Source organism: Denticeps clupeoides, chromosome 16 (assembly GCF_900700375.1).
Source record: "Denticeps clupeoides chromosome 16, fDenClu1.1, whole genome shotgun sequence".
Taxonomy (NCBI): Eukaryota; Metazoa; Chordata; class Actinopteri; order Clupeiformes; family Denticipitidae; genus Denticeps; species Denticeps clupeoides.
The window spans coordinates 7,478,742-7,502,044 of NC_041722.1; the positions used below are offsets into that span (position 1 = coordinate 7,478,742).

At 41.8% G+C, this 23,303-nt stretch overlaps 1 protein-coding gene across 3 annotated transcripts in view; it reads left to right on the plus strand.

Annotated features, from left to right (window-relative positions):
- The window catches only part of sbf2 (SET binding factor 2), a 67,136-nt gene that overhangs the window by 26,795 nt on the left and 17,038 nt on the right, over positions 1–23,303 (plus strand). For all 3 annotated transcript variants that reach the window (XM_028955909.1, XM_028955910.1, XM_028955911.1), the window contains exons 4-23: positions 263–394; positions 2,205–2,315; positions 2,904–3,009; positions 6,832–6,964; positions 7,339–7,447; positions 7,539–7,652; positions 7,948–8,025; positions 8,159–8,272; positions 8,941–9,069; positions 9,213–9,311; positions 9,435–9,639; positions 11,952–12,061; positions 13,632–13,781; positions 17,964–18,032; positions 19,549–19,731; positions 20,465–20,742; positions 21,203–21,375; positions 21,803–21,876; positions 22,066–22,261; positions 22,767–22,894. In XM_028955909.1, coding sequence (XP_028811742.1) covers positions 263–394; positions 2,205–2,315; positions 2,904–3,009; positions 6,832–6,964; positions 7,339–7,447; positions 7,539–7,652; positions 7,948–8,025; positions 8,159–8,272; positions 8,941–9,069; positions 9,213–9,311; positions 9,435–9,639; positions 11,952–12,061; positions 13,632–13,781; positions 17,964–18,032; positions 19,549–19,731; positions 20,465–20,742; positions 21,203–21,375; positions 21,803–21,876; positions 22,066–22,261; positions 22,767–22,894 — 2,691 coding nt within the window. The remainder of the gene's footprint in view (positions 1–262; positions 395–2,204; positions 2,316–2,903; positions 3,010–6,831; positions 6,965–7,338; positions 7,448–7,538; positions 7,653–7,947; positions 8,026–8,158; positions 8,273–8,940; positions 9,070–9,212; positions 9,312–9,434; positions 9,640–11,951; positions 12,062–13,631; positions 13,782–17,963; positions 18,033–19,548; positions 19,732–20,464; positions 20,743–21,202; positions 21,376–21,802; positions 21,877–22,065; positions 22,262–22,766; positions 22,895–23,303) is intronic.

The window sequence follows — 23,303 nt, forward strand, 5'->3', positions numbered from 1 at the left end:
TTATAACCTCTGATGTGGAGGTTTTTATTCCAAACTATTCCATCACTTTCTCTTTTACTAATGATTGTAAAACCATCCCTGATTGATCCCTCGCCAGATTTAACGTGATTCAGAAAGAGACCTCGTATATATAGTATTAGGGGTCCACTAAGACCTATTTAAAAGCAAATACATGTTTCATAATAGGGGACCTTTAATAACACTCCCACATCTTACCATTCCTTCATACTAAATTGATTGACTATATGTTTATGTTTTTCAGGGTTCAAAGGCAATGGAAGTGGATGGCGAAGAAGATGAGGGGGAGGAGGATGGCCTGATACAGCCAGCTCAAGTGTTTGCACCCAAAAGTCTCATCTTGGTCTCCAGGCTTGATTACCCAGAGATATTCCGTGTAATGTATTCTACTCCCATTAATGCATTACAGCAGACTGAGTGTGAATCTGTCATCATCTCAGTCCTCCAGGATGCAAGGAGAAATTAAATGTTCACATTTCACACACAGATAGACACACAACCTCAGACATGTTTCTTCTTCACTTCAGCATTGGGGAAATTTGTGATAAATGAACCCTCCAACTCCCCTGCTCCATCTTCCATAACCACTGAAGGTTTTGCCAACTTCTTCAGAGGGAAGATTGAGCAAATCTGCCAAACATTCTACAACACCACAACCCCTTCTCTACCCTCTGAAGACTCACCGACTGCCATAGAACAATTTCCAAGACTCACATCAGATGAAATCATCCAGATCATATCTACAGGCAATCCAATCATCTGTCCACGGGATCCAATCCCCTCCACAATACTCCAAATAATCTCTCCTGACCATACCCCCTTCATTTCTCATGTCAAAAATGGTTCATTTACAACTGGTCACAGATGTCAATTACATCCCTCTTTAAAACAGCCAGGGTTCTTTCAATCCTAAAGAAACTCACCGCTGGTCCTGCAGACATCAACAACTACAGACCAGTGTCTCTTCTCTCATTTCTTCTCTCAAGTCTTTGAGCGCTGTGTCTACAATCAGCTATCACTTCATTTGTCTCAGAACAACCTCCTGAATCCTAACCAGTCTGGCTGCAGAGCAGGTCATTCTATAGAGAAAACCCTTCTGGCTGTTTCTGAGAAGCTACATGCGGCCAGATCAGCAAAAGTCTCATCTGTTCTTATTCTCTTAGACCTCTCTGCATCATTTGATACAGTTAACCACAAGACTCACTTGTCTATCCTGAAGATACTTGGAATTTGGGACTCAGCATTGAAATGGTTTGCTTCCTATCAATCTTACCAAGTGACTTAAAATTATCCATATCTGGTTGAAGTAGACTCCCCACTGGTGTCCCTCAGGGATCAGTACTCGGTCCTGTCCTTTTCTCCCTCTACTCAAGATCACTTGGTGAGGTAATTTCCTCACAAGGAGTATCCTACCACTGCTATGCCGATGACAGATAACTCATCTTCTATTTTCCTCCCTCAGATGTACATACAGATTCCAAAATCTTTGCATGTCTAACTGATTTTTCATCTTGGATGGCAGCGCATCATCTAAAACTCAATCCCACCAAAACTAATATTCATTCCAGCAGATTATTTCTCACTGAACAACTCTCAGATCTCTCCTTCTGAAACTGCACACACCTCTGAATGCCATCCAGCCTCTACAACTAATAGAGAATGCAGCAGCACAACTGGTTTTCAATCTTCCCCAAATTCAATAATTTTCAATAATCCCAAATTCTCCCACACCAGCCCACTGCTACGGTCGCTGCATTGGCTTTCAGTAGCTGCCCACATCAGATTCGAAATGCTGATGCTGGCCTACAAAGCCAAACCATTCTACCTCAATAAACTTATTATACCTCGCACTGCAGAACAGCACTATCACTGAGTATTTTCAAATGGCAGCTTAAGACCTTCCTCTTTAGAGAACACTTATCTAATTGACTTAATACTTACCTAACTTTCTTATAGTCTGACTTATGTTAGAAAAACTACAACCGAGTGAAATAAAATGATTGTATTCATGATTTGAGTCCTAGTGAACCAGAACTGATTACTTCATTGATGGTAATATGAAAGCACATTGTAAGTTGCTTTGGATAAGGGCATCTGCCAAATGCCTTAAATGTAAATGATAAATGATGAAGCCCAACTTATGTGTGTGGTATGTGTGTATGTGTGTATGTGTGTATCTTTTTCAGGGCTGTCTGGGTCTTATCTACACCGTTTACATTGACAGTCTCAATTACCCTTTAGAGGGTCTAGTTGCGAATCTGCTCTCCTGTTTGGTTCCAGTGGCCGGAGGCTCCCAGGTGAGTGACCTGAGTAGCGAATATAGTTCAAATATAGCAGCCGAACAACCCATACATCTCAGATCGTTAGGGTTTAATACAAACTAATTCATATCAAGCGATGCAAGGAATATTTGAATATTTATTTGAAGTAAATTAAACAAATAAATCCCAAATGCCCAAACATTATTTATTTGACCACTACAGTTCTGGAGAAGGTATGATTCATCTGTCTAGCCATCACAATTAGTCCCTTGTCAGAGTCGCTCAGATTCTTACGTGTGGTTCAAAGACAATCGCTGCCTAATATATCCCATCCACTTTCAGATAATCAATTTTAAATTCACCTGTCATAATTTTATGTCTAATTGATTTACTTTTGCATCAAATCTCATAAATTAGCATTTATTATCATGCATATTGACACTGATACACTGGTACAGGTGGTGCTGAGTGAGATTCTTGTCTGCAAAACCTCTTGAAGCAGCATGGTATAACAAAAAAATATGACATGCAAAATAATAGTGTTTTCATGTGTTTGATTGATGTGTTAGTGTTTATTTAGAATATATGTCAGAACTGACCGTTGCTGCTGTGTTGGTTTTGCAGAAGCTGTTTTCATTGGGAGCCGGTGATCGACAGCTCATACAGACACCATTGAGCGACAGTCTGCCCATCACCAGTAGGAGCGTGGCCCTGCTCTTCCAGCAGCTCGGTAGGTCCTGTCCTAATGCTGAAAAATGCCTGTAACCACAGCAACCACAGAACTTTAGTAAATGTAGAAAAACGTTGTGAAGAATGATGTGAGAGAGAGAACATGTAGAACAGTACATTTGAATGTAGTGTGAAATTCAGGAATATCTTCAGAGAAATGTTAACTTTTTAAATTTTATGCCATCACTATTATGTCTTTCATTGACTTGCATAGCGTATGGCAGATATGACTTTTCTCATACTGCTGATGTCTTAATAAGATGAACTGCTATGGGTACAAATTGTCGATTATAAGCCCAGATTTGAAGTGTTATTTGGTTTGGTTTTTATCTGAACAATTATTAGTTTTTGGGTTAAGGATATGATTTAATTTTTTTTTCTTTCTGCTGGAACATTCATATGTTCATGTGGGGGCCTTAATATGTGGACTAACTAAATAGTCAAATAAATACTGTAGTCTTAGTTTTAGATTTAGAGCGATTTCTTCCTCTTCCTGTCTCCCTTTAGAGGCTACAATTCAATATGAAATAGAGCAACTGAACATTTTTCCCTCCTCTTTCTGGTTCAACCCTCATTCTTCTTCAGACATACTCTGTCTGAAGATATATCTCCTTACCCCTCTTTTCCATACGCCCTGCCTACTCCTCTCTCCAGCTCCTCGTCAGTGAATAGAGGTTAGACTTAAGATTTTCTTGTGTCAACTTCTTCCTCCAACACCTCTGATTACGTGTGTACATAATTCACAATGGACCATTAAGATTCTGCTAAGCTTTGTAAGTGCCATAATCCAAAAGAGGAAAGAACATAATTTCACCTTAAACCAGCGGAGCAGATGCTCCCTGCAAGATTTCAGATAAATAACTGAGTTGTGTAAGCGCTAAGGGTCACTGGGGAGCTTTAGCAGGCCTTTCAAAGAAATATAATGGTTTCAACGAAATGGATGTATTCAATGGTAAAATCTTGCTGCCATCTGCCAGGATGATGAAGATGAAATGAGAAAGACAGAAAGACAATGATCCCAAAAACACTGACTGGGACATTCAATTGGATTCAGAGAAAGAAAATAAAGATGCAACCAAACATGTGACCTGAATCCTATAGAAAATCTAGGGAAGGAACTCAAGTTCAGAATTCATAGAAGGGTCTCCAGGAACCTGTGTGGAACACCTGAGCAATGCATCTTGTTTCTCCATACAGGAGACATCTTGAAACTGTCATCAACAGAATATTTTGTACAAAGGATTAAATAAAAATGTGTTCTGTACTTTTTCCTTTTTTCTTTATTACACATAACTTAATTTATGGACATCTATGGTTTTATATCTATTTCCTGACATCTGGAAAGAATGTTTAGAAATATATTTACTTAGAAAATTGATAACATGTTTAATACTTATTTTACCCACTGTAAAGTCACTTTTGTCCTTTCTGGTTCACATCATAAGCACAGTCCCCGGTTCCTTTGCCCAATCTCATTCAAATCACTCTGGACAAGAGCGTCTACTAAATGCAATAAATGTAAATGTAAGCCATGTGAGGTCCTTGTCTCATGTTCTCTTGGGAACTTTGTGTGGAATGGGTGGAGGTTGGTGTTCACTCTCCCAGGTGACATTTCATTTTTCATGGTCTCTCCAAAATGACATTCATGTGGCTTTCCTTAAGACTATACATGGTGTGTGAGCAGAGAGACATGTCATTATCTGTGACCCGAGGTCTGTTGACATTTGTATAGTTTGTAGAACATAGTCATCACCCAAGAATGTCTGTCCAACAGGCCATTTGCTTCTAGCAGGAAGCTGAGGGTGGACTCCTACAAGGGGCTTCATCACAGAGCTGTGGCTCAGGACCACACTTTTTGTTTGTAGTCCCTTCATCTCCTGGTCTCCTTTCTAGCAGATCAAGGTCAAAGCGGTGATGAATTATGAAACGTGTGTATCTTCAAAAAAAAAAAGGATCATTATGTGTGGCCCTGCAGTAATCCCATAACCCCATGCTGTACCCTACATCAGCACCAGACAGGTGTTCAGACTGAGGAGTCAGTAGAATCTTGATGCAGACTAATATCACCATTTACTCTGATAAAGGGTTATATTATGGTTTTTACTAATTTGATACAATATTTATTTAAGGCTAATTGTAAACAATATGCTATTGGTCATGTGAAATGGCTTGGGAATCACTCAAAATTTTGGGATTTTTGGTTTATCATTGGCTGATCTTTCAAAGTACCAACTTTCTTTTACTACATAGAATTTCTCATGGCAACAGCAGTGTTTCAGCAGTGACAGTGACCAGTTTATTGAAAAACAACATTTGACAGGTGCATACCTAAAAAAGAATTTGGATTCTGGATTGAGGTATTTTTCCCCCTACAAAATTGTTTGGTTAAATTCAATGGCTGCCAGACAAAAAACAGCTTCAAATCATCCCATAGATTTTTGATGATATTCAAGTCAGAGGACTGTGAAGGTCTTGCCAGAACATCATACTTATCATTTTGTAGATTTCATTGTAAATTTGGGGTCATTGTCTTGTTGGAATGACCAACCCATGCTTAAGTTTAACTTTGTGACTGATGCTTGAACTAATATTATAATATTATCCTAAATCATTTGTTGATATTGGGTTGAATTAATCCAACCCTTGAATTTAACATGCTTTTTGTAATGACTACTCAACTTTTGTCTCCAAAGCACTTTGTTCCAAAGTGAACCTGCCTTGTCCAAACGAGCTTTTACACATGCAAAAGGGTTAGATAATAATAATTCATCATTTAAAAAATGAAAGTATGAACAAATGTCATTGTTATTATGGGGTTAAGTCGCAGTATGCCACTTCTTTCTCCAGTTAAAATGTTAGAAGGCAAGTTAAAATATGTCAAAGGCAAGTTGTAATATGGCCAGTTTAGTGTCACCAATCCACATAGTGTACATGCCTTTTGGAGAACTGGAGACTGCATGGCAGGTCTATTGACTTAAATCCGGGCTGAGGGTGGTGTGATGGTCCACCACTGCTCCACCACTGAGCGACCAAATCAATATACATTATAATATTATGGAACAACTGGCATAATAACGCAGTAAATATCACTGCACCTTTGCTGTAAGTCCATCAGGAAACAGAGAAGCCTGTTCCAGTCCATTATGAAGGACATTGTGAAGATGGCTGTGTTGCCAAGAGGAGATAAGAGTTGTTCATCCACAGAACAACAGGATAGTTTATATTCATATCCACTTCCTGTTTACTTGTCTTTTACAGGATCTGACACATATATAACCGAAAGGCTGACCTAAGGAGCTGAGTGGAAGTATCTGTCAGCATTTTTCTGCTTTTAGTTTCTTTTAAATCCTGTAACTGATGTTCTCTTCAGTGTGTTGAAGAGCCAACAATAACAGGAACTGTAAACTGGTCATTTGTCTCCAATGCCATGTTGGTATTTAGCATTTTTTTAAGATGTCGGAAGGATGTATTTTTTCCCCCTTCTATTTTTATAATTATTAATGATATGAAACCGTATCAGTGTATGAATGTAAGATGTGGTACAGGAATGTTTTGTGTTCTGTTTTTCCAGACCTGGTTTTGGTTTGTGATGTGCTTAGATGAGAGCCAATCTCAGCTGATTGGTATTTGTTGGGAGTATAATGGTTGATGCTGAATAACCTTCACCATTATCCATGCAAATGTTCCACCGTGGCACCATCTCCAGCATTGGTACCAGAAGCTGACCACCCACGGATCTGATTTGCCAAAAGTTAACCAGCCGCAGGATATTATACAGTTTTAGTCTATGTTTCTTGATGGATAGTCTGCCTTGTCATTGCAGGGATCCAGAATGTCCTCAGCCTGTTCTGTGCGGTTCTTACTGAGCACAAGGTTGTGTTCCATTCCACAAGCTATCAGCGTCTGGGGGAGGCCTGCCGTGCACTCGAGGCTCTAATGTTTCCACTGAAGTACAGGTGAATTGGTGCTCTCTCTCTCTCTCTCTCTCTCTCTCTTTGTGCAATAAAGTCCCACACAATTTCATCAAAGAATACTATACGGTCTGTGTTGGCAGTGTTTCACTCAGCTGGAGGGTCTGTGTGAAAACTCTTTCTCTCTCTCTCGGTGGGGAATGGACGTTTAATTTGGGGGGTGCAAGCGGTCCTGTGCACACTTAACGATAATGATGAGCTCTGTCTGAGCTTTTGAAACTGGCTGCTTTCCTGGTTTGTGAGGGCGATTGCTTTGTTTTCTTTATTTTTTTGTTAGATTTTATTTGGCTCTTGTAACATGACTGCGTTCTAATAAAGTTGGTTTCTCTCTCTGTCTGTCTCTCTCTCGGCCTCTACAGCTACCCTTACATTCCCATCCTGCCTGCCCCACTCCTGGAGGTCCTGAGCTCACCGACGCCCTTCATCATAGGCGTCCACTCCATGTTCCAGAGCGAGATCCGGGAGCTGGTGTGTTCCCTGCAGCCTCTACATACACATACTTTTACATACAGGCACATTCGTGGACCCAAACATATCAACCGATGTTGTCATCTTACAGATGGATGTTATTATTGCGGATCTGGATGGGGGAACAATAAAGATCCCAGAGTGCATCCACCTCTCCCAGCTGCCTGAACCACTACTGCAGAACACTCAGTCAGTCCTGTCGAAGGTAACATTCAATATTACTACCAAACCAAAATACAGCAGCCACAAGTCAGTGGTGATACCAGACAAACTCCATGATACTTACCTCCCTGCACACCACACCCAGAAAGCAGTCAGCCGAGGTGCCACTCAGCAAAGCACCATCCTCACACACTGCTCCCCCAAAATACTGTCCTGCTTTCATGACAGATACCTTGTTTTTCATCAGATTTTAGATCTGAATGGGTTTCATGTGCTGTGATAGGTACCTGACGAACTTAGTGACACTGAGCTGATTATCCTGTCTGTCTTCTCTCCAGGTGTTAAACCCAGATTTGGAAATCGCTGATAATGCTTTTCCTCCTCCGCGTTCCGCAGCGTCTAATCTGAAGATGCTGGTAAGACTCCTTCTGAGGACCTGTTGGGAAATGACCTGCTGTTTGTCCTGAGAGAGCCAGGGGGTTCTTTTACATGAGTCACAGAGAAATGATCACAGTGTTCTGAATATTTTTACTTCTGTTTTGGTTGTAGGATAAGGAGGTGAGGGCTGTCTTCCTACGCCTGTTCGCACAGCTTTTTCAGGGCTACAGGTCCTGTCTGCAGCTCATTCGCATTCATGCCCAGCCTGTCATCCACTTTCACAAGGTGAAACTCTCCCACACTCTCCCACAATGCACTAATGTGTCTGTTTCTGAATTAGATGGGGTTTTGTGTGATTCACCACTATTATAAATAGGATCATTGCAGGATCTGATATATGGAAGGTTATTGGTGTTTCATTGGATATTCACAGCTGTTGTTGTGTCTGTTCTGTTCTGTTGTTCATCTAAAAATAATCTAATTGTTGAGTAGCCTGTGTGTGTGTGTGTGTATGAGTGTGTGTGTGTGGGTGTGTGGCCTCAGGAGACTGACATTCATTTAGCTTCCAGTGGGGCTGCTGTTTTTGTTTTTTAGCTTTGAAACTTCTGAGAGATCCACTCCTTAAAGCCCCAGCAGGGCTCCTTTCATCAGGGTCCAGAGTTCAGACCATATGGGAATTGGAATTCTGTGAAGCCTTGGTGATACTTGGTCATCAACAAAATATCTTAATGTGATTAAAACATCGAAATATACAGTGAATCTTAATAAAACCTAAACACTAGTTTTCTGTGCAATTCACACTTAGTGAACATATTGGTCATCATAGTCAGAAAAAAACAACCCTGGTGCTATTGTTTTAGGGCTTATCATGAAATCACTCTAATCTTAATATCACTCAAAGCTTAATGGCTCACTTACTTTTCCTGACCTTTGACTTCTCGTTGTTTCCTTAGGCTGCCTTCCTGGGTCAGCATGGCCTGATAGAGAATGACTTCCTGACCAAGGTCCTGGATGGCATGGCCTTTGCAGGCTTTGTGTCAGAGAGGGGACCTCCATACCGACCATCTGACTTGTTTGACGAGGTTGGACCCTTCTTGCTCCATGTTTAATTTATGACGATGTGTATGACGATTGTACAAATGTCACATGGCTGAAAGCACACAAACATTCCTTAAAGGTTTGTGTTTGAAGTGTCTGATTCTTGCATTTCTTTCCTGTTCTTTAGCTGGTGGCTGTTGATGCAGAGCGCTTTCAGGAGGAAGAGGAGCAACCTGCCAAACTACAGAAACGCTTGCGTGACCTGTCAGACCAACTGTTCAAAAATGTTTGTGTCGATCTCCTAAAAAAGATGCTCTCAAAGAACTGCATCTTTCCATCCATTTTCTTCCATTTTCTGGCTCTAGATTGTAACAACTGTGGGTGTGTTCACGTTGGTTATGGTCCTTAGGAGAACCCAAATCCCCATATGGCCTTCCAGAAGGTTCCTCGCCCCTCGGAGGGCTCCCACCTGCGTATCCACATGGTTCCCTTCCCACAGCTGGATGAAGGCCGGGTGGAAGAGCTGCTTCATGAGGCTGTGGCAAAGCAGAACTCCAACCCAATCCCTGTTCGGCCTGAGAAGAAGTGTGTGGTTCCACCTGGACCTCCTGTAGGTGCGTACCAAGATCTCACAGACAACATCAGCTTTGGCAGTCATCGACCGTATTAAAAAAAAAAAAAAAAAGAAATATGTAACCCTAACATTCTTGCCCTCTGTCCCACCACTGAGGGTGGATTTCTGTTCAGGATCAGCATGTGCTCATGTCACAATCCTGGACTTGTTATTCATACACATGATAAGTGATAAGAGGCCAGTAGCTTTAATTGCTGCCAGTGTTTGTGCCTGTTATCGAGGGGTGTGGGGCTGAATGCTTCGAAAGGAGCAGCTTCACTTATTTGTTTACGTTATTCAGGGCTGTTGTGTCTGTGTCTGTCTCGATCTAAATATTGTCTGGAGTGTTATGGCTTATTTCAGTGTGTAGTATTCATACTGTAAAACAGTCATGAACAGGGCCAGTTCTGGACAGGCATATATGAAGGGGCAGACAGAAAATTGAATGCAGGAAATGGGTTAGAGTGGGCTTCGGGTCACTGAGACACACAAACCCCCCTGCCCATGACAAGATGACAATCCCTCGGGGGGGAACTAAAAAATGTAATATTCCTCATTAGATTAAAACTAAAAACAACATTTACGGTGCATCCGGAAAGTATTCACAGCACATCACATTTTTCATTTTGTTATTTTACAGCCTTATTCTTATACAGCCTATAAAAAGGATTGCATTCATTTTTTCCCCTCAGAATTCTACACGCAATACCCCATAATGACAGCATAAAAAGAAACGTTTATTTGAGGTTTCGGCAAAAAAAAAACAAAAAAAAACATGAAAAGCACATTTACTTAAGTATTCTCAGTCTTTCCCATGAAGCTCAAAATTAGGCTCTGGTGCCTCCTGTATCCCCTGATCATCCTTGAGATGTTTCTGCAGTTTAATTTGAGTCCACCTGTGGAAAAAACAGTTGATTGGACCTGATTTGGAAAGACACAAACCAAGCATGAACAACCTGCCCTCCTCCACACGACTAGCCGAGACTATCACCACTTTTAAGAAGAAGGTGAAAACCCTCTTATTCCAAAAATATTACAGACAAATCTAACACTTACACACGCACATGCGTACACATTGCACAAACAAATACAAAATGTATAAATACATTATAATTTTTCTTAGTCTAGCACCCAACAATCTCCGAGCATGCTCTTCACTGACAAGTCTAAGCCTTATCAGGGCTCTTAGTTTGTAAACTCGATATTCTATAGAAATCGAACGAGAATTGCTGGTCTCTTCCTCTTGTAAGTCGCTTTGGATAAAAGCGTCTGCTAAATAAAGTAAAGTAAAGTAAAGTAAAGCATGAAGTAAGAGGAATTGTCTGTAGACAATTAAATCTGGGGAAGATTACAGAAAAATCTCTGCTGATTTGAAGGTCCCAATAAGCACAGTGGCCTCCATCGTCCGTAAGTGGAAGTCAAAAACCACCAGGACTCTTCCTAGAGGCCGGCCACCTAAACTGAATGATCGTGGGAGAAGGTCCTTAGTCAGGGAGGTGACCAAGAACCTGATGGTCACTGTATCAGATCTCTAGAAGGTCCTCTGTGGACAGAAGAGAAACATCTAGAAGGACAACCATCTCTGCAGCAATCCTCCAATCAGACCTGTATGGTGGAGTGGCCAGTTTTTTTTCTGCAACACAGAAGATGAACTTTTTAATGATGTTTAAAATTGGAAGATCCCATATCGATGGTTGACAGCTCTCTCCATTCTACACGATAACATCCCTTGTACATTGACTGGCCATCAGTGGACATCATAAATGTGATCTGCTGTGGTCATTACACCAGCTTCTAAACCTTCCCATCGAATATCAGGGTTTTAATTAAATTCTGAGAGGAGAACTAATGAATCTGACATGTGTTAACACTCCCAACATGCTACATCATATAGCGTGTCTCTGTCCCCCTGGTGTTTAAAGGTCAAGGTCACTGTGACCTCACGCTTTGTAAAACAAAATATCTGAGGAATGCCTGGAATCAGGAATTTTGCTTTCACTTGAACTCAGGGATGATGAACTCATTACATTTTTGGTGGTCAAAAGTCAAATGTCAAGATCCCTGATGGTTATTGTTAGTAATGGTTACCTGTTGTGAGCGATACAAATATTTTCATACACAATCTTTTTGATGAAAGAAAATAATCAATGAAATATTGTCTGTACAGATATGCCTTGCATTCAATAAAACATGCACTTTAGTCAATAGTTTTATAGTTACAAGTGCTTTAAAGTAATAAGTCTATTTTATGAGTGGACACAATTTCAGAGAACGTCTGCCAATGTCTGACTGCTGCTGCTCATTCCCCCACAGCCTCGCTATCAGGGAAGAGTGGCTCTGTGTTCAACAGTGCAAGGAGGCTAGAGGTTGTGCGGACCTGCATCTCCCATATCTTCGACAACAAAACTCTCGAGACGGAAAAGGTGACTTCTGCACACATGACATTTTCCACCCTTTACTGTCAGTCCATCACTAATGACCTAATCCAGCGTAAACCCCTGCTTTGCTGACTCTGACTTTGTTAGTTGCAGTGGCCCTAATGTCACCTCTTTATGGAGACAGAGATTTTGCCCTGAACTCCTCCTCACCTCTATCTGCTGTTTTCTTCCAGTTTCACATCTTCAAAAATACAGACTTGCCCAAGTGCAGATTATGAAAGAGTCACACTTCTCTCATTGTTTATTTCTCGCCTATCTAGTCACTCATTTGTCAAAAGGAAGAGCCCAATCAGAGCACAGAGGTCAAACAAACAACCCTCCTCTCATTCGCATAATCTACCATTTGATTATCACAGGCACAAATATTATTGTGGTATTTTCAGCTCAGGACATTGTCACTGTGGAGTGTGGTGGCATTAGTGTTGGTTTTAATGGCTGAGAGGAAGACACGCTCCACATTGAAAGCAGTGGTGGGTGTGGTATAGATTTGGAGATATGATTATCTATTAAACTAATTTGACTGTGATGTGGAAGTGGGGATCATTTGATTGAAGCCACAAAGCCACATCATCTTAACCTAACTAACTTGTTAGTTACAATGATATAGAATTGCTAAATAGAAAATGGGCTTAAAATTAATTTAACTAAAATGTACAATGGTGCATTAAAGGATGGATATGTATGCCTTGACAGTTCATGTTATGTGGCCAAAACATATTCTAACTGGCTTAGACATTTGATAACTAATTAAAAATAATAAATGATCATATTAACTCTGTTCCCACTGTGTGTTTCCAGGAGTAAAGTGATATGAATGGCCTATGGCATGTTGTCACTCATTTATTTTCTTAGTAAACATTATGGTTACCATCTTGACCTATCCGTGTTATTTGAGCTGCCTGGCACACTTTGTGTTAAATGAACCCTGCTCAAAAGATCACCAACTCATCCCTGATCTCACATTTTTACAAGATATCGCAACACTCATGCAAAAGTTGACCTTTGTAGTGTATGCTTGTTTGACCTGTATTTGCAGTTGTTTTTAAAAAGTGTATTAAAATTAGCATATATAAAATATACAAAATCAAGATTGAATGGCTGAATCCAGATTGAAGATTTAATTAGGTGTTAACTACCACAGGTTTAAAAAGATTTCTACAAAATTCAATTATAGGTGAGTTGGAACTGCCGAGGTCCCACTGAGCAAAGTACTGTTACCAGACACTGTTCCCCGGGCACCTGTCATGGCTCCCCACTGCTAACCAAAGGTTAAAGGCAGGGCACACATTTCGTTGTGTGCACAGCGTGCTGTGTTTCACAATGGCAATCACTTCACTTTCAGGTCTAAAGGGATTTTCAACTACACAGTGCAAATAGAATTATCACCTTAATACTTAGAGATCCCTAACACCTTAGAGAGCTCATCTTATATAGAATAACAAGGTAGTACTATAAGATCAGGTCATAGTTGAGCTTTCAGAATGATTTATCTTTGAAAGCTTGTGTTTTTCCATGCCAGTCACTTGTTCTCTTTCTGTCTGGTGTCCCTGTGCAGACGCTGCCTGCGGCACTCCGTGCTTTGAAAGGCCGTGCAGCCAGACAGTGCCTTACAGAGGAGCTGCGACAGCATGTGCAGCAAAACCGGGTCATACTGGATCATCAGCAGTTCGACTACATCATACGCATGATGAACTGTACCCTGCAGGTACACACATACACGCACAAACCCCAGCCATTCTGGATCCTCAGCATCCAAACTATGACCACAGACATGAACACACTGAAAGTTGTGGGGTACCAAAAAAACCCTAAGGGTGCATTTATAATAATCAGCTAACAGTGTGATCTGTCCTGAACTATTTCTGTCATATGACACCAAACAGTATCTTGCCAAAAGAGGCCAGTGACACATGAAAGGTGGTCTGGATCAATCACACACATACACACACACACACACACACACAGGGCAGCCGATAAGATTTAAACCAAAATGTGATTCGTCAGAGCAGACCACCTTCTTCCATTGCTCCATGATCCAGTTCTTATCAACATGCATTTCATTTAGGTCTGTCCATTTCACTGCAAAAGACTTGCTGTGTTGAAGATTCTTACAATAGAAATCAACTGTAAGGAATCACATTGAACCTTTTTAATGTTATGGCTCATTAAGGTATACAGTTTGCAGCATGAAAGTACATTGTGAATGAATAGAAATCTAGAAATATGTAAGACCCATCATGTCACATTGTTTGCCCATAACCTCAGTAAATGTTGCCACATTGTTCTTGAATGTGGAAATGGCAGTTTTCCTTCCAGTCATGTGCACGAATAGGCTTTCTGGAAGGAACCTTTCGCATGAATGTTTCTGTGAATCAGGCTTTTATTGCAGCTGAGTTACGTGCTGCAGTAACTGTAGCTGAGCTACGTGACGCGAGTCACTGCAGCAGTTGTCTTCCAGGGAAACGTACATCAGCACATCAGGAGGTACAAACTAGGTGTTTCTTTAAAACCAGCATGAGTTAACAGCTAAAAGTGTGTTTAAAATCTGTCCAACCCAGCTCCATTCAGTACTGAAATAAACTAACGGCAGCAGGGGCCAAGCAGACCAACAGGGTGGAGTTGCTTTGGAAATGTGAATTCATTGATGCCGCTTGATACAAATCTTGAAATTACAAATTAATGAAAACAAATCACAATTTCAGTAATAATCAAACTTCTTTTCATGCTTGTTATAGAACCCCAGAATGAAGTCAATTTGCCGAGATATAGGCTCGCTTCCAGTTTAGCTACGTTGGCATATGATGTATTCTGATGTATTCTCAGATATCTGAGGTTTTGTTTGTGCCAATCATGGTGAATATTGAACCAACGTTGTAAATGAAACCCAACATGGTGGATAATCCAGTCATGCAGGGATTGTGGCAAGCAATCAGACATGGTCACTTTCATAAGGACACCCCCAAACTCAACAGGTTGGTGGTGCTAGAAGCAAGTGCATGAAACTCTGTGAACCTACACAGCTTTGTGGCTTTTTTTGCTAATGAAATGAAAAAAGATCTCATCAGCGCTTGGGGCTTGTCTGGCAGGGAGCAGAATGGTGGTTTTGTGCGTTTTACTTCCATGAGCCAGCGGGCATCGGCAGCTGCAAGCTGCCAGACAAGTGCTTCTGTTTAATGGCCTGTAGTTATACGTGATTGGCAGTAGAGGACGGCCAGTTACGAGTTCGATGGCTTGACTGTGTTTAACGCGTGAACACCAGTTGCACGTCACTGCCAGGATTCCTGTAGAGGCCATTCTTTAACCATGTCTTTCCTTATAAACTGTCGTAAAGAATCCTTTTACAAGCCTTCACACCAGAGCCCGGTCCCAGAGCAGTGGTCCCGTATGTTTTACTGTAGCTGGGGGTCCAAGGGCGTCTGTCATAACCTAGAGTTTGCACAGCAAGGCATTTTTATGGAGCTTCTCAGAATTTTTGAAATTCCTCTGGTAAAATGCCACAGAGCAAGGAAGTCACCTACTGGGAGGGTAAGGAGGGCAGATTGTGTGTGTATATATGCGCACATATTTTTTGTGTGTTTGTGTGCCATGCACGTGTGTGTGTATTCGTACCAGGAGTACATGAACACACATTTGGAAGAGTCAGAATATCCATGGAAATATGTATTCTCTGGAAATTTTTCAGGGCCTCGTACGTCTGCGTGTCTGAGCCATGAACCCCATGCAGGTATGATATGATGATGAAGAAGAGGTAAAAGATCAGGGGAGGAGCATCAGAAAACAGGGAGCTCCACCCACCCAACCAAAGAGCCCCTATTGAACTCACTCCCAGGGCTTTGTAGTTGGCTCTTTGCTATTTTTTGCTATGCTTTCACTCTTAGTTCATGACTACAGCCTCTGGCGTGCAGATCCAGAAATAGCTGGTTTTCTAATAGATGTCAGCTTTCGGTGTCAGAAATGATTTTCAGATGATTGTCTTCCTCTCTCCAGGCTTTGACAGGCAGGGCAGAAACCTGTGGCTGCTTTACAGCATGACCTCAGCATTGTTCAACGCACTCATCCCATGTGTCATTCCAAACAGCTCTTTCTTCCTCTCTTTCATAAAGAGGGTGTGCCAAAGGGTCAGGATTTATACAAAGCATCCACCCTCCCATTCATTATTTCTGCCAAGTGTGAGAGGATGATACAGTTATTTTAATCAGCGACAGATTTCTGTGGGTAATTACAGTTATACATTGGTATTGTTATTGAATTATTACTGAACCCATGATGCTCCGTTCATACAATTAATGAAAACATTACAAATGGCATATTTATATAGAACAAATGAGAATTTTACACCTTTATTTCTTTATTTTATATTTTTTGCACTGCTTTAGCACAGTGCATTGTGATAATGCATTTGCAAAATATGAGGGTGAGAGTCTGGAAAATAGTTTAGCGCAGTTTTCACAATTGCATCTAACCCAGTAACCCAGTTTCAGATAGAGAATGATGCATTATTGTATGAAATAGTCCATCTGTTTAAATCATTAGGTGTACAGAAAGGACTGGCGAAATATATTCATCGTTTGAAAGACCCAGTCCAAGACATTCCTTTCTCAGCTGTGTATACAGGTTTCATCCATTTTGGTCTGTCGTGCCCTACGTTTATATCTTAACTGATTATGATGTTTAAACGGAAAGTCTTTATTTTGTTCTTTGAATTGCATCTCTTAAGTTGACTGCAGTGGAATTTACACTTAAATGCTTCCGTTTTATCACACACACTCACACACATCAAACCAAAAAAGAAGTAAATGAATAAATATACCATTGATGTAGTCACATTAGTTTCATACAGCATGTCTTAATCTGGACACATGAAATGTACAAATCTGGGTGCATTTGTATATTCGAGAGACACTGCGGGGGTCCGGTTCTGCTGGATTGTGGCATTATGAGTTAGATCACTAATCAGGCTGAAGACAGTGTCCTTCTTTTGTCTCACTTTGGGTGTTGTTTTCATATACATTTTACATTTACATTTATATACATGCCGTTGGAGCATTAAATTAGTGAAGCGTTTTCCTGGCTGCGTTTACAGCTTTAGCGCTGGCCACCAGTGACCTCACCCTAAGGCACCAGCCCGTCCAGCAGCCCCCCAGATTCCCGGAAAAGGCATCAGACCTCAATAAAGCATTTTGTTGTGCATTCCACGGCCAGTCTTTTCTTCTTTCTTTATTTCTTTATTTGTGCTTTTCTGGACACGTGTTCAGTGTAAATGACAAACACTGCCTGTTCAGAGGGTTTTGGTAAATGCCCATTCATCTTCAAAGAAATAACTGTAGACTCAGCTCACATTATTGCAGTGTGACCGAAGAATAAATCACTTCAGATTGTGGTGATCTGTGTTTTTCGATGTTACACTCAATACAAAGGAGCAATTTCAAATGAATGGTAGTTCTTGCAGGTTTAAGAGCATAAAATACCTTGGAAACAGACTGTGGTGGAACCGAGGTCATCACCGCTGACCTGGGTACGAGTAACTGTCCTCTGGGCTCTGTATTTTCATCACACACACACACACACACACACACACACACACATCTGTAAATGGGGGGGGGGGGGGGGGGGGTGCAGGTATGCATTCAACTACCACACGATGAGAGAATAATTCATAATGGGTTCTCCCATTCTAGTCTATTTTTGAATCTCATGAAGAATGCAGACATTTTGCCAAACTGCTTGTAACTGGGTTATATAAGGGTATTGAAAGCATATGTGTGATGAACGCTGTTACCTAAGTCGCACAACCCTGGAAGTTCTAGACCTTAGATGACACGTTTCTTTCCAATATTGAAAAGAGTAAGCAATTCGTTCCACTGAATGAAAAATTTGTCTTGTGCAGGACTGCTCCAGTTCGGAGGAGTACACCGTCGCTGCAGCGCTGCTGCCTTTGATCACAGCCTTCTACAGGGTAAGTGACATGTCCAGGTATGGACCCAAATAAACACACACACCATCAGAATAGTGGTAGTAGTCTAGTGGGTAAGACACTCGCCTGTGAACCAGAAGACCCAGGTTCAAATCCCACTTACTACCATTGTGTCCCTGAGCAAGACACTTAACCTTAAGTTGCTCCAGGGGGACTGTCCCTGTAAATACTGATTGTAAGTCGCTCTGGATAAGGGCGTCTGATAAATGCTGTAAAATGTAAAAAAAAAAAAAAAAATGTAAAAGAATAGACATTGATTCCCTGTGCTGAGCTGCTACCATGTGTCTCCACAAAGCATTTCATTTATTATTATTTTAAAAATACAGTTTTTCTGTATTAATAATGGTTAAGGTTATGTTTAGGGTTACTTTTAGGGTTAAAAATGTCAGAATTATTTGTGAACACAGCCCTTAGATGTAGTTGTAAGTGGCCTCATTGTGGCCTCTAAATGCACCTGCAGACATCTGCCCGTTTCTTACCATCATGCTAGCCGCTCCGGAGCGTGGCCAGTGTGTGCATCCTGCTGTGGAATGTGGATGTTCCTCCTCTTCCCTGCATGCTGCCTGGCTAACATGTTGTTATGGCAATTACTTCCTTGAGATTGTGTTTGGGAGACAGATGCTAGTGTGTCCTGCTGCAGGCTAGTGTGATGATTATGATGATGATGATGATGATGATGGACCGCACGTGAGCAGGAGATTCCTATACCCACATTTAAAACTTGGACTGCTGCAGATATGTGTATGTGTGTGTGTGTGTGTGTGTGTGTGTGTGTGTGTGTGTGTGTCTTTAGGACCTGACCCCCTACGACCTTGGATTAACTCTGAATCAAAGAACTCATGTGGGCCCAGTCCTTCTCCGCCCGTCTCCCTCTCTATCTTTGTTTACAGCTTGTATTTGACCCCTGCATTCCTCCTCTGTGGTTTGGCAGTCAGTGTGTTCATCCACCCCTCTGAGGAGGACCGACTCCCCCGTTCTCCCCCGTTCTTCTTCTCTTCTGTCCTCCATCTATCTTCTACATCAGGGTCGCGATGACCTGGGTTCATATGATGCTTGAAACAATAGGCTTTCTGTCACACGCAGAGCCGTGCATGCCTACAGCCTTCTGATGAAAACAGCACGTGTAAATGATCTGATGTTCTCTGGAGAGTCTGCACCGTTCCCGCCCGATAATCTTCAGCCCATTAACCCAAGTGCTCCCTGCCCCCTGAGGATGACCCTGCTGTGGCTGAGACCCTTTCTGGGCTAATAGGGCTGATGGGCCTGTGCAACCGGACTGGGCCGGTTTAGGACTCAGGGTGGCAGTTACAGCCAGGAGAAGTGTATCCTGGGAGATCCACGTGCTCAACAGGGCCCTGCTGCCCTCTTACGGAGAGGAATGAGACAAAAAGTTTACCACCTACCATAAAACAAAAACACATGGACTTCAAAAAGAGACCTAATCTAAGATTGTGTGTATGTGTTGTTTCAATGATAACTCCTTGTCCTTGCTTCTCAGAAACTGGCTCCTGGAGTGACCCAGTTCGCCTACACCTGCGTGCAGGACCATACAATATGGACCAATCCACAGTTCTGGGAGGCAACTTTCTACAGCGAGGTGCAAAAGCAGATCCGGTCTCTATACCTCACTGTCACCACAGTGGCACCACAGGAGCGGCTGGCAATTACAGCCAAAATTAGGGTAAGCCACACCCCTTTTATTACGACTGGAAATAGGTCATTATGTGCTGGTTGTAAATGTTGTCAGCTCAGCAGAATTTCACATTGTCACATGGAGTTAAAACCCTTCCGGATGCAAGGTGCACAGCAGTTGCTTTCTGTCTGCTGTGCACAGCTTAAAGGCATCTGAACCTCCCATGATAGACAATAGTGAACCTGGTATGTGGCTTCTGCCACCATGGTCCTTGACATGGCTTATTGCTCCGTTATTTTAAGCTGTACTGTAGGCTGATGATAGAAATGATGACTTGCTGAAGTAATTTAAATCCTAGGTTACTCTTCATCTTGCCTAGTTATTTATTTTAGTGACTAAATTTACATTTACAAATGTAAAGAATACGTAACCCCAATACTTGGGGTAAGCCATGTTATCACATTAATAGTTCATGTTAAAGAATAAAGGCAAACTACAATAGGTGTCAATAATGATTGCATGATTATCTTCTGTGAATGTACAAAGTCTTCTGGTTGCTGAGACGTTGTATCTGTACTGTTTAACTGCTCCAGACAGAGGTTGTGGGATTAACTGGAAAGTTAAGATTTTACTAGTGTGCTCCCTTGACCAGGGCTTGTACATGAATGTAAAAAAATAAAAAGTTTGGGTTTTTATTGCTGTGCGTGTAAAGATGCAACCTACAACCTAACAGTGCTGTAAACTGCTCCTGTGCACCTCCACCTCTCCGCCGCTCCTTTAGGAGCCGCAAGGGACCCTGTTGCTGCCAGACCCCAGTGAGGCAGACCCCTCGGCCATGGCCCTGGGGGCAGAGCAGCTCAGGACCTGGGCGAGTCTGCCAAAGGAGAAACAGCTGGAGCTAGTGCAGAATGAAGAAAGCACAGTGTTCAGCCAGGCCATCCACTATGCCAGCTTGATGGTTTACCTGCTGCTTCCCCTTGACTCCAGCAAGTACCGGCTGCTGCGCACCACACCCAACCCAGACTGGGAGAGTGGCAGCAATAGCATTGTCACCAACAGGCAAGTGCAGAACTAGAGCTGAACTAGAGCTTTCACTATAAGAGGTTACAAAAGTGTAAAAAACTCAGAGGGCAGTTATTGCGCAATTTATTTGCAGGTTCCTGACACTTGTCATAACTAAATTGTTATGATGCCATTAAAAATGGATTTTACTGAGTCTGTGGGGATTGGGTTCAGTCATCCAATAGATTCAGTTTCCATTGATTTATTGAAACAGTTGTGGTTTAGTTGAGAGTTCAAAGCACCAAAGGGAATAAAGCAATATATTAATTAAATCACAAGGAAACATGTCAGAGATGTTTATGAGAATTGTCATTCACATTTAGTAGCCGGTGGTTTAACATGCTATGTTTTTTTGTTTTTAATATAACGTCATTGTTGTGTGTGAAACAAATGACTGCCACGCCCTGTGAACCCTCCTGCCCACTTTGCATGCTGGTGATTGGTGTGTGGGGTTCAGCATTGCAGGCAGCGTGGCGGAGAGCTTTGACACAGAGAGTGGCTTCGAGGACTTGGACAGCAGTGATGTGGCCCATTCAGTGAGCAGATTTGTCTCGCGCTTCATTGACAAGGTGTGCACCGAGAGCGGAGTCACGCAGGAGCACGTCAAAAGCCTGCATAGCATGATCCCAGGTACATACACACGGCAAACACGGACATTACAAATAAGTAAGAGGAGATAGTCGGAATGAATCACAGGTCTAGTTCATTAAACACTAAGCCCCTGCTCAATACGTAAATAGATTTTTTTATTTTTTAAGTATTATCAGTATAGATCGTTTTTTCCTTCAGAGGTCTGTTTGGTTGTGTAAGCTGCCTTCAAAATCTAAGAAAAATCAGAAGTATTACCAGACTGTACAAGCAATTTTCGAATGGGGTAAATTAACCTCTTTGTTGATGAGCTTTATTCAGTGTTGTATATTAACAGTGTTGTACAATAAATAAAAAGTCCTAAAATGTCATTTTCCCACATATCAGCTGATTTAAAGGGGGTGACAAGTTTGTCACCCAGCACTGTGCCTGGCTGGGAAAGTGCCTTTACTTGTATTTATGATTTTAGGTATCGTGGCGATGCAGATGGAAACTCTGGAGGTCGTTCACAGAGAAAGCAGACGCCTCCCTCCCATACAGAAAGTGAGCAAAAAAAATGCTAATTTGTTTCAAAAGAATATATATCATTCATTTGTTGTGTTCTGAAATATTTTGACAGCAACTTTTTGTCTTAGGTAGGTGGTGCATTCATTCAAATACTGCCTGTTTTAAACATGCCAATCAAATTCATGTTAGAAATATCACAATATTTTGCTGTACCGCCTGTTCCAGCCTAACATCCTGAGGCCTCCACTTCTTCCGGGTGAGGAGCTGGTTTCGGAGGCACTGAGAGTGGTGCTGGACCCTGATGGCAGGGAGGAGGCAGTTGGGGGGCTGCTGGGGGGGCCACATATCCTCCCGGCGGAGGGGGCGCTCTTCCTCACCACCTACCGTATCGTTTTCAAGGGCACGCCGCATGACCATCTGGGTGAGAATGACAGAGCATTCAGAAAGTATTTCACGGTCCTCCTTACTCCAGTTTTCTTGATGCATGTTTGCCCATAATGCTTACAGTAATGCTTACATGAACACTAATATATGTGTTGTTGTGCACTTATTAATATAATATCTGCGGTGGGCTGGCATCCCGACCCTGAGCGAGTCCTTGCCCTGTACCCAATGTCCTTCCTTATGTCTTCATGGAAATGAAGTTTGGCACACTTGGATTTTGCAACTTGGCTAGTTCTTCCTTATAGGAACTTTCTAGCTCAAGACCAAATGAATGGTCTGACCCAAGCCTGTCTCTGAACTCTTCTCATGGCTGGATTTTTGGTCTGAAACCACTCTGTTGGGTCCATTTAGTCTGAAATAAATTTGAACCCTGTTCAGGATGAGCGGCATCAGGAAGCACCTGAGGGTTTTATATGTAGAACAAGGGTTTAATTATTTTCAGTCTGACACCAGTGACAGCAATAGTGTGTGTTTTGATCCAGTGGGTGAACAGGTTGTGATCCGGAGCTTCCCCATGTCAACCCTGACCAAAGAGAAGAAGATAAGTGTGAAGAACCAGATGTATCAGAACCTGCAGGAGGGCCTACAGCTGCGCTCTGCATCTTTCCAGGTGTGATACTGTGTTCCCTGTCCTCCTACTGATTCAAAACTACAAACTGATTCATCTAAAACGGACCAAGTGGTTTGTTGCATTTACTTAATGGATTAATAGATTTATTATGTATGGGCATTTCAAACAATACTATTCCGTAATCAGTGGGAACCTCAATGCCCTGCCGAAAATACTGCAGTGATTCATATGTTTTAGCTGGTAACATGTCATTTTTACAGAATTACTGTTCAAGTCTTCTGTCCTTAAAACAATATCTCATGCAAAACTCACACTGAATGCATGCAATGTTGTATGTTGTAATCTGCACTAAAGGGGTCTAAGCAGGTATTAGATTGCACAACTTTACTGTGTTGAATTCCGGAATATCATCTTTAACACATTTGTTTGTGGTTTGTCTGGGTGGCAA